The sequence below is a fragment of the Nicotiana attenuata genome, chromosome 3, assembly GCF_001879085.1.
Source record: "Nicotiana attenuata strain UT chromosome 3, NIATTr2, whole genome shotgun sequence".
NCBI classification, from domain to species: domain Eukaryota; kingdom Viridiplantae; phylum Streptophyta; class Magnoliopsida; order Solanales; family Solanaceae; genus Nicotiana; species Nicotiana attenuata.
Genome location: NC_031991.1, coordinates 32,336,699 through 32,347,841, shown reverse-complemented (window position 1 = coordinate 32,347,841; position 11,143 = coordinate 32,336,699). Strand labels below are relative to the sequence as shown.

The 11,143-nt window shown below is 38.7% G+C and overlaps 1 protein-coding gene across 1 annotated transcript; it reads left to right on the top strand.

Moving 5' to 3' along the window:
• Nucleotides 2,937-10,567, top strand: LOC109223489 (ribonuclease TUDOR 1-like). The gene is made up of 17 exons (XM_019387818.1): nucleotides 2,937-3,229; nucleotides 3,918-4,074; nucleotides 4,163-4,237; nucleotides 4,326-4,439; nucleotides 4,532-4,633; nucleotides 5,252-5,458; nucleotides 5,548-5,763; nucleotides 5,834-5,941; nucleotides 6,643-6,813; nucleotides 6,934-7,131; nucleotides 7,218-7,571; nucleotides 7,652-7,882; nucleotides 7,965-8,153; nucleotides 8,259-8,336; nucleotides 8,469-8,663; nucleotides 9,296-9,673; nucleotides 10,029-10,567. The coding sequence occupies exons 2-17, from the start codon at nucleotides 3,937-3,939 to the stop codon at nucleotides 10,215-10,217; spliced, it is 2,943 nt and encodes a 980-aa protein (XP_019243363.1). The 5' UTR covers nucleotides 2,937-3,229; nucleotides 3,918-3,936; the 3' UTR covers nucleotides 10,218-10,567.

Here is an 11,143-nt window from a genome sequence, read left to right as displayed (position 1 = left end):
TGACTTGGCCCAACGACGGACACTTGTTGATGGGTCTCTTGAGGGTCAAAGTCAGATATAAAAAAAAAACAAAACAAAACTTGTAGAGGACTCTTCCTGATGACGGACTAGGTGGACAGTACTCTTGAGGGAAGTAGTCCATGTAGAATTTTTTTTATTTTATTTTCTTCTTTTAGGTAGTGTAGTACCTCCCCCTTGGTTTTTCTTTTGACCACAGTTCTTTTCCAAGGGTTTTCTTGAACCGGATTAGGTAGATTTTTTCTTTTGTAGTTTTAGGATTAGATGGGTGAAGGTCAGAATATAACCCCAAATGTGCACACTTGCAAAGAAAAGAACTTGAGAGTAGACGTCTAAGCTTGTTTGTGGACTCATAATATATGCCTTAATTTTGCACATATTGTCTTGCTTGAACACTCGTATGATTGTGTTGATGAACTGATTCGGAATGAGTTACATGCTAAGTGTGTGTGAGTTGTTACTTGCATCCTATGCTTGCATATGATACCTAGAACTTGCCCTGTATGTGTGCAAAGCGAAATAGAAGTCGTTGGTTTTAGAGATGATTGAGGCATTTCTTTGTGCAACCCTCTATACTTGAGAATCCACCTGTGCATATTACCATAGTTAACCCCTTTGAGCCTGAAGCCTGTTATTTGATAACCCTATAATGATCTAAATCGCTGTGTTTGAATAAGCTAATGTTTGAACCTTACTCCTAGACGCACTTGAATCACTGAAGATATACAAAAGTNGGCCTGGTTGCGTGCATTGGGGAGAGCTTTCCATGTAGACCCCAGCACCGTCTCCGACTCTGAATGAGTCTCAGGGAAGTCTTCTAACCCTTCTGCTCTTTACTTTCTTAAAATGACATGGGGACATGCCATGATTTTAAGTGTGGGGTGGGAGACTTGCTCTAACTGTGTATTGTAATGTATATAGATGTTGTTGTGCTGTAGCATTAGAGTGATGTGTTGTATATATGTGAGTGTGTTATATTAGGAGTAGCTGACTTGGCCCAACGACGGACACTTGTTGACGGGTCTCTTGAGGGTCAAAGTCAGATATATAAAAAAAAAAAAAAACTTGTAGAGGACTCTTCCTGATGACGGATTAGGTGGACAGTACTCTTGAGGGAAGTAGTCCATGTAGAATTTTTTTATTTTATTTTCTTCTTTTAGGTAGTGTAGTACCTCCCCCTTGGTTTTTCTTTTGACCACGGTTCTTTTCCAAGGGCTTTTCTTGAACCGGATTGGGTAGATTTTTTTTTCTTTCTTTTGTAGTTTTAGGATTAGATGGGTGAAGGTCAGAATGTAACCCCAAATGTGCGCACTTGCAAAAAGAACTTGAGAGTGGACGTCTAAGCTTGTTTGTGGACTCAGAATCAGAGAAGGTTTTTGGCCGCGGTTTGACCGCGACCGCGGCAGAACCTTGGCAAAAGCCGAAAACTTCAGGGACCAAAGTGTAAAACACGGAATTTTTAGACCTAAACCCTATTTAAAACATTAGACTTCGCCCAAGAGAGGCATGTATTGATTTTTAAGGTTTCTTAGCAAGGAAAACCATTGTGAGAGAACACTCCAACCATCTTTCTTCTTTTCTTTTGATTTTTATGATGAATTCAATCTTAGTTTATTTTTCCATAGCCATGAGTAGCTAAATTCCTTGTTTAAGGTTTTGATGGAACCTATTGGGTGATGAACTTCTTGTTTATGTGAATACAAATTGCTAGTTTAATCTCTATTTGTTCAACTTCGTGTTTGTTGTATTTAATTGATAGGATCCTCAATTAGCTGTGCCTATTTAGTGTGCATAACTTGGAAAAGAGTGCATATTTAGGGTATTGTTGAACAATACCACTCCTAGATTATTAGAGGAATCTATAATTGCGGGTTTAAAGGCGGGATTAGGGATAACGAAGCCTTGGGTGTAATCTAAAGTGAATCGTGCTAAATAAAATAAGCTAGTGTATCTCGGGAGAGTGCAATAGTAAAATTACTGTGATTACTCGGGAGAGATTTACGGTAAGATTAGCGTTCATGATTGATAGAGATGTGTTGGTAAATTTGTATGAGCATAAACATAAGGGATTCCATCAATAGGGGAAATCATTGCCTTAGCTTTTCCTCATAATTGTTTACAACCTTATTAGTTTAGTTTACAGCTATTTAGTTACTTGCAAGCGTAGTTGCTAAAGAACATTCAACTGAGATTTGAATATTTGGGAAGCTGGTTCTGAAGAATTAGTGGGTCTGAAGATAGTGGTTGATAGGTTAACTCTCTGTGGATTCGACCCTGGGCGTAATACTCGGGTTATATTTGCAACATCCGCAGAATCCTTTTTATAAGGCATAGTTGGGCGTGATCAGTATTTGAACGAAGGATAGATAGAAGAGGCAGAGCCTTAGCTGGAAATGAAAATTCAATGATATTTCCTTAAATTGGTGGATTTTTGAACGATTTGTGGACCCAAAAAAAACTGACCAAATACTAGCATACAATTTTCTATGTAAGATTTTTTTGAATTGTAATGAGAAAATTCAAGCATTTTACATCTTATTGTACCATACATTTGTCAACGTGCTTAATACAAGTGGACAAGTTTTTAGAGAATCGTGTTTCTGGATTTTCATACAGTAAATTTAACTACACAAAAATCGCGGTAAAAAATAATAATTCCTGCAATGTAAAATGCGGAAAACTCAAGCCCATGGTTTGCTGCTGACATGGGAAAAGTAACGCCTCTAAGTGACATGGCAGTAGTTTATTGGCAGAGGCATCTGACGTGGCACTCCGTCTTCGTCATAGCTAAGGAAAATCCGCCTGTCCTTATCGGGTCCAAGTACGGTCAGTTTTTTCAACTAACCTTCTTTTAACCAAATCAGAAAACCCAAGGTTCTATTCTTTTACTAGATCTCAAACTGACAAATTAGTATGGCATTTTAGGTAATTTTACCCGAAAAAGGAGGTGAATCTTATTTTCACTTCCTTTCTTCTATACCCCCATTCACATATAAATTCTCACCTACAATACGGATTTTTATCTAATCTCTCCCGATCTGATCCGCCGTCCGCCTCCGGACACTGCCTCTGCCTTCTCGCCGTAAACCGTCGTTGTGAAGAAATCCAATTTTGCATGATTTGGTAGCTGATTTGCTCTCAGATCCGTACGTTACTTTGCTTTCTCTCTTCCATCCGTCTCCGATCGATCCATTCAGTGCTGATCATTCAGGTATTGCTATTGGATCGTGCTTATGTAATTAACGCTTTTACGTGTGTTTGTATCAGAATCAACTTACTTTACAATTGAACGTATCGCCGATGCAATCCAGTATTTCGTTATCTTTTATGTGATTTTGTTTTTGTACATGCATAATGAATTCAAATCACTGGTTTTGGGGCGTATTCACATTGAATAGTGCGAGTAACCTTTGGTCATGTTTATATAGAGGAGAGAAGCGTTGTGCTACGCTTGTATGTTTGTGGAGGAATTGCTTTTTTTGACGTGTCTGTGTTAACATTCGTTTGAAACTATATTATTTTTGTTTAATCACTTTTACAATATTTTGGTTTGGGATGACCTATAATGCATATCATGTTTTCTTTTCCAATTGCGTTTTTAAGGCTCAGATTTTGGTCGTTATTTTATTTACAGCAATTAGACAGCTTTACTTTTGCGGAGATCTATATTCGAATTTGTTTTTTGTTTGCCTTTTTTACCCTTTCCATGTAAGATCTCATTATTCTAATTTATTAATCCTTACTCATATAGTAAAAGTTTTGATTTTTATGTACCAAAAGAGTGCCCTTGGAAAGTGTGGCTGTGGCTTATTTTGTTTCTGCCTGTCTACCTGGATGATGATTCCTGCAATCCTGCCTCCATTAAATTTTCATTTCCTAATTTGGATTGTTATTCTCAGGCATTTAGCAGTAGTTGAAATGGCATCAACAGGATGGTTGAAGGGAAGAGTGAAAGCCGTTCCCTCGGGTGACAGTTTGGTGATAATGGGTAGTTCCAAGGCTGAAATTCCCCCTGAAAAATCTATTACCTTAGCATCTCTAATGGCTCCACGATTGGTATGACTTGCACTAAGAACACCTTTTTTTCAAATGATGCATATCCTCGGATTGCTCTCTTCGTTCAAATCTCATTCTAGCTTTTCAGGCACGTCGTGGTGGGGTGGATGAGCCATTTGCATGGCAAAGCAGAGAGTTCTTGAGGAAGCTTTGCATTGGAAAGGTGTTCTTGCATTGATTATTCTAACTTGTATGTATTTATATCTTGTCCTTTTAATATGATTCTGAAATGCATCCATTTTTTTCCTTAGGAGGTCACTTTCAAGGTGGAATATACTGTACCTTCCATAGGGAGGGAATATGGCACTGTTTTTCTTGGCGACAAGAATGTTTCCATGCTGGTTGTTGCTTCAGGCTGGGCCAAGGTTGGTGGATTGGTGTTAATTTCTCTGTCCGTCAGCTGACTTATTTCTCATTATATCTAGTTTCATGAAATGATTAATTTTGATGGAACCAGGTCAGAGAGCAGGGCCAACAGAAAGATGCTAACCCCTATTTGAAATCTCTGCAAGATGCCGAAGAACAAGCTAAGCAACAAGGTCTAGGTCGTTGGAGTAGGGTGTGTTTCTCATTGACTCTAAAGTGTTTTTGTTACTGGACAAATATTGTGAACTTCACCATTTTACTTGATCAACAACAAATGCTGATAACTTCAAAGCAATATCTATCCAAGATTTATCTTCTTTTGGATGGGATGGATTGAGCCAGGGAAAATGAATTTTCTCTGCAGACTGGAACACTAAGAAGTCGTTTGCTTCTCCTTTTTTGGTGCCTTACATTTTCCAGATGTTTTTGAGCATGTTTTTTGTCCCATTTTGTGGTCTGCTTCTGTATGCAATACACCCTCAGCTACAGGATTTAATCTAAAATGTGTTGAGGTTTGATTGCTAACATTTCAGGATAACTGCTGAGACAGTGGGTGGTATCCAGATTATCCTGTTTTATTTTCTTTTTCTTGTTACTCTTTCACGTAGAATGGCCAGCAACTAGATCTTAATCTAAACTGTAATCTTTTATGGGTAGCTGCTGTCACTGTGGTCTGTGTTGGCTGGTGGATCTTTTGCATAGTATCTTTGTCCTTTTTAGTTCAGTGGTCCATATATTGTGAAATATCAAGCTTGATGCCTTCTTTATTTTTTATTTTTGCGTAGTAATCCCTGGCATACTGCTTTTTCAGGCACCTGGTGCTTCTGAGGCATCTATTAGGAATCTACCTCCATCTGCAATCGGTGATCCTAGTATCTTTGATGCAAGGGGCCTTTTGGAGGAAAGTAAAGGTAAGCTGATAGAAGCATTTGTTGAGCAGGTTCGTGATGGAAGTACACTCCGAGTGTACTTGCTTCCAGACTTCCAGTTCATCCAAGTGTTCGTTGCCGGAATACAGGTCAATGCAGCACAAGTTGAAATTTCTACACGGCCAGCTCTTGTTACTTTACCAGTGCGTTTACCCTTTTTTTTCTTTCAAATAAACAGGCACCAACTATGGGAAGAAGAGCAACATCAGAAACTGTTGTTAATGCTAGTATTACCTCTGATGAACCAAACAGAGAATCAACTACTGAACCTCGTGCTACTCCGACAACAGCTCAGAGGCTGGCAGCCTCAGCAGCATCTGTATCAGAAGTTGCTCCTGATCCGTATGGCAGAGAAGCAAAGCATTTTACCGAAACTCGTGTGTTAAATAGAGATGTGAGATTCTCGTTAGTTCTTAATGGTTTTTGTTTCCCGTATTCTTTTTCTAATTTAGTTTAACGTACAGGTTCGGATTGTCCTGGAGGGTGTTGACAAGTTTAGCAATCTGATTGGCTCAGTGTACTATCCTGATGGAGAATCGGCAAAAAACCTGGGTTTGGAGCTTGTTGAAAATGTGCGTGATTGACATACTATTGTTGATACTTTTGCTTGTCTAATCTAATTATTTCTTTGTCTAGTAAGAAACTGATGTTTTTGAAAAGGTCTGTAAGTGGTACACTTTGTTTTTGAAAAAAGTTGGAAACTGTCTTAACCTTAGCTGTGCCTTTCTTGTTGGTTGGCTCTTGTAAAGATTATTTGTTTACTGATATATTTTCTTTAATTCGGAAGGCTCTGATTTTACGATATGCTCAACAAGTGGCTTATATCTTGTTCAGTGACGCAGTTAGTCCTCTCGTTTTGCTGGTCATTAGTAGTACGAATGCTGTCTTCAATATTATGCATCTGTGTGCATTATGTACTGTTTCGTAGCATAGTATTTATTACCTTTACATTCAGTGTGGCATTATCTGTCTCTCGTTTTGTGCCATCCTTGTTTTCTTTATGTGGATTTGCAAGGGATCCTTTTTCACCTAAATGCATTAACTTTCTCTTGCCGTAACTTTCTTCACTTAACTCTTTCTTTAATGTTTGAAGTTGTGGTTTAAAAACTGTTTGTTTCGGTCATCTCTAATTTTTCAATTAGTTAACTCATTGATGGTGATCAGCTAGTTCCTCCTAATTCTAGAATAGGAAATGCATAATTTTTTTTGGGTTTTAGAAAATTTAAGGCCTGTCTGATCTAAACTTTATGCCCTCTCCTTTCCTTTGGCATAGGGTTATGCTAAGTACGTTGATTGGAGTGCAAACATGCTTGAGGTGGAAGTCAAGAAGCAGTTGAAAGATGCTGAGCTTCAGGCCAAGAAGACTCGCCTAAGAATCTGGACGAACTATGTACCCCCAGCAACAAATTCCAAGGCTATTCATGACCAGAATTTCACAGGAAAGGTAGATATGAGTCAAATGGTTGTTTAAGTGGTTTTTAATCTCTCTCTCTCTCTCTCTCTCTCTCTCTCTCTCTCTCTCTCTCTCCCCCCTCTCAAATGATTTGTGCTTGGCTTTTTCTAGGTGGTTGAGGTTGTCAGCGGAGATTGTCTCATTATAGCTGATGATTCTCTGCCATTTGGACATCCATCAGCAGAACGAAGAGTCAATCTTTCAAGTATTAGGACTCCTAAAATGGGGAATCCTCGTAGAGATGAAAAACCTGCTCCCTATGCTCGTGAAGCAAAGGAATTTTTGAGAAATCGCCTTATCGGAAGACAGGTATTGTTATCTCTCTGATGTCTCCTCTCCTGATTTCAGACTTACAGAATCAGAAGGAGATGATTCACTAACTTAAATCCTTTCAGGTGCATGTTTCAATGGAGTACTCTCGGAAGGTCGGCATGGCAGATGGGCCTGGTGCTCCCGCCAGTGGCACAGATTCAAGGGTGATGGACTTTGGATCTGTATTCCTAGCATCAAAGGATGGGGATGATGCATCACCTGCTCCATCTGCTGCAGGCAACCAGTTGGCCGGAGTGAATGTTGCTGAACTTTTAGTTAGCCGTGGTTTTGCAACTGTTGTTAGACATCGTGATTTTGAAGAACGTTCAAACTATTATGATGCCCTTCTCTCAGCTGAATCACGCGCTATTTCTGGGAAAAAGGGGATGCATTCTCCTAAAGAACCTCCAGTGATGCATGTTACAGACCTGCTAGCAGTTAGTATCCTTCTCACTGATTCTCTTTTTTTATGTGGCTCTAAGGAAATATCTAATTGTTTCTGCTTTATGTCTTTCAGGGATCGGCAAAGAAAGCTAGAGACTTTTTGCCTTTCTTGCAGCGTAACAGGAGGATGTCTGCTGTTGTAGAATATGTCCTCAGTGGTCATAGATTCAAGCTTTTTATTCCCAAGGAGACTTGCAGCATTGCTTTCTCTATCTCTGGAGTGAGATGCCCAGGTCGTGATGAACCCTACTCTGAGGAAGCCATTGCCTTGATGAGGAGGAAGATAATGCAGAGGGATGTTGAGGTAACATTGTTTCGTTCTTACATTTGTAATGTGCTACATTTGAATTCCCTCTCTTATTTGTTTCCTATTGTCTTCTACATAGATCGAGGTAGAAACAGTTGATAGAACAGGTACCTTCTTGGGCACATTATGGGAATCGAGATCCAATGTGGCAGTGACTCTACTGGAAGCTGGTTTAGCAAGGCTTCAAATTTCTTTTGGTACTGATAGAATCCAAGATGCTCATCTCCTCATGCAAGCTGAACAGGCAGCCAAAAGGCAGAAATTGAAGGCAAGAGCATGATCTGTTATACATATTTTTTTTATAAAAATGGTCTGTTATACTTGTTAGTCGTGGGTTGTTCTTTATTATTTATTAACAAACAACTCGATATAGGTGTGGGAGAATTATGTTGAGGGAGAGGAAGTTGCCAATGGTGGAGCAGCTGAAAAGCGCCAAAAAGAAGAGGTGAAGGTAATGTAATTGGATCTAGTGCTTCTCAGTTAAACATTGTTTAGCATAATTTACCATCTGGATTCATTCTGAATACTAGTTTTATGTTATGATTGCTTGACTTCTGTACATTTTACATCTATATATTCTCAGGTCACAGTCACCGAAGTTTTGGGAGGGGGTAAATTTTATGTGCAGTTGGTTTCCGACCAGAAAGTAGCTGCCATTCAGAAGCAGCTTGCTTCTCTAAATCTTCAAGAGGCTCCTGTAATTGGTGCCTTTAATCCAAAGAAAGGTGATATTGTTCTTGCTCAATTCAGTGCTGATAATTCATGGAACCGAGCAATGGTAAGTGATCCAATTTCCCTTTTCTTGTACTTAATTTTATTTATGTAGTCCACAATGCTTTGTATTAAACAGTTGAGATGTGACTTGGATTACCCTAACCCTGTGTATTCTACTATCTAAATAGAAATTACGATATTAGCCAGTTTTATGAAGTCAAACCTTTAAATTGTCAAAATTACAATGTGCTACTTTTTACTGATAAAAGAGGTACAACTTGCTACTTTCACTTAACAGAGAAAGTTACAATGTGATGCTTTTCCATCAATCAAATAAACCATCTGCCTAAACTGTATACAACATTTTTTCATCACATACGCTGTACTGGTTAGTTAAGTGTTTTCTTTGGTACTAAATAGATAAATATTAAAAGTAAATCCCTGTTCATGTAATGTCTCTTGCTCTTTAAAAACAATACATTACTTCGTCTTCGGCTGCTCTGCAGTCTCATGAATTGAATTTCGTTCATCAACTAGTTGTCCCCCAAGCCCTTTTTTACCCAATGCATATCTTGGTTGGGTATTACTCTAGGGTTTCATGTCTTCTGAATGATATTAGGTGATTTTATTGTGTTATTATTTTGCTTGTCATATCATATTTTTTCTTCTGATTTTGCACTTTAACGTTTGTTTAAGATTGTCAATGCCCCTCGTGGTGCTGTGGAATCTTCCAAAGACAAGTTTGAAGTTTTCTACATTGATTATGGAAACCAAGAAGTTGTTTCTTACAGTCAGTTGCGGCCTCTAGAAGCATCTGTTTCCTCCAGTCCTGGTCTAGCTCAGCTCTGCAGTCTTGCCCATGTTAAAGTTCCTGGGCTAGAGGATGATTATGGTCAGGAAGCAGCTTACCGGCTAAGTGAGCTTCTTCTAAGTGGACCAAAGGAATTCAGAGCTGCTATCGAGGAAAAAGACGCTTCAGGTGGAAAAGTCAAAGGTCAAGGAACAGGGACAGTCTTTTTGGTGACTTTGGTTGATCCTGAAACTGATGTCAGCATAAATGCTACCTTGCTTAAGGTTTGAAATTATGGCCCCTTTTATGTTAATTATGATTTGAGATTATTCTACTCATTTCAATAGCCACTAGTTCTTTTTTGCACTGCCCCATCCCTATCTTGTGGTCTCCAAACTTGTTTTGGTACTACAGTATCATAGTGAAGCAATTGGCTGTTCAAATTCCATTTGTGTAGTCCTGGTCGATTAAAATGTGAAGGTTTAGCTAGACTATCTTTTTTCTGGTAATGCTGGGTTTTAAAAGACCTAGTGCTTCTATTCTCCAAAAGGATTTACCTGTGCCCTACTCAAGGATTATGTTTTATTGTGTTGGTGGTGTTAATAGCAGCATCTAACAAGGACCTTGTAAATTTTTCAGGAAGGACTTGCTAGGATGGAGAAAAGGAGGAGGTGGGAGCCCAAGGACAAACAACAGGCTCTAGATGAGTTGGAGAAGTATCAAACAGAAGCACGACAGAAGAGACTTGCAATGTGGGAGTATGGAGATGTCGAGTCAGATGATGAGGATTCTGCTATCCCTGCTAAGAAAGCTGCTGGCAAACGGTGAATGCAACAGCTAACTGGTGGCAATTGCCAATTCGGATGGGGCTTTTTCGGGCTAAACTCCCACCAATTAAACAAACAAGACAATTGCTGTCTAAGGAAATAGAGCACAGAAAGTTTTGAGTTAGCTTTAATGTGGTGTTCACATGTAACTTTAGGAGTGAGACTTCAGGAGGTGAGAGAAATTTTGTTCTTTGTTCTTTGTTCTTTAAATTTTCAATTTTCAATTTTCAATTTTTAATTTATACGACTCTGAATAAACTGCCCTCCTTTGTCGTTCCATTGGGGATGTGATAAATTTTATGTTAAAACTGTGAGGCAATATATGGTCTGCCCAGCTCCTTTCTCTTCTCCTTTCTATTTGGCCATCTACCACACTCCCAATGTTCCCTCAATTATTCTTTCTGCCTACCATCTTGACTGTCCTTGTTATTTGGGTTTTACATATTGTCAATGAATTTTTTGAGTAAAGAAGGAAACAAAAATAAAAAATTTCAATCAATTGATCGAATGCTTAAGAGGTAAAACAAGATTTTGTTATATTTGATTCTAATTTCGATATGGTGCCGATTCTCTTCGAGCATCCTAACACAAGTACATATCAATACGTCTGCCTATATTACCAGTCAGCAGATACTATGCCAAAGTAGTTTTAACAAAAAAAAAACAGATAGACGCGCTCGTGGATTAAGCGACTCCCATCGCATTTGTATGTTGGTTTTTCTAGAATTCAGCTTTTATTTCCTTCATTACAAGCAAAGTTACGATCACGGAGTTTTCATTCTGGCTTCTGAAGTACATTTTTCCCTCCCATGCTTGATCAATTGTTTCTTGTCGGTAAATCTTGTTACTGGATTGCGGTTTCAGTGCATGTGCGTTAATTTTTAGTACTAATTTTTATATTAAATCTTGTTACTGGATTGCGGTAAG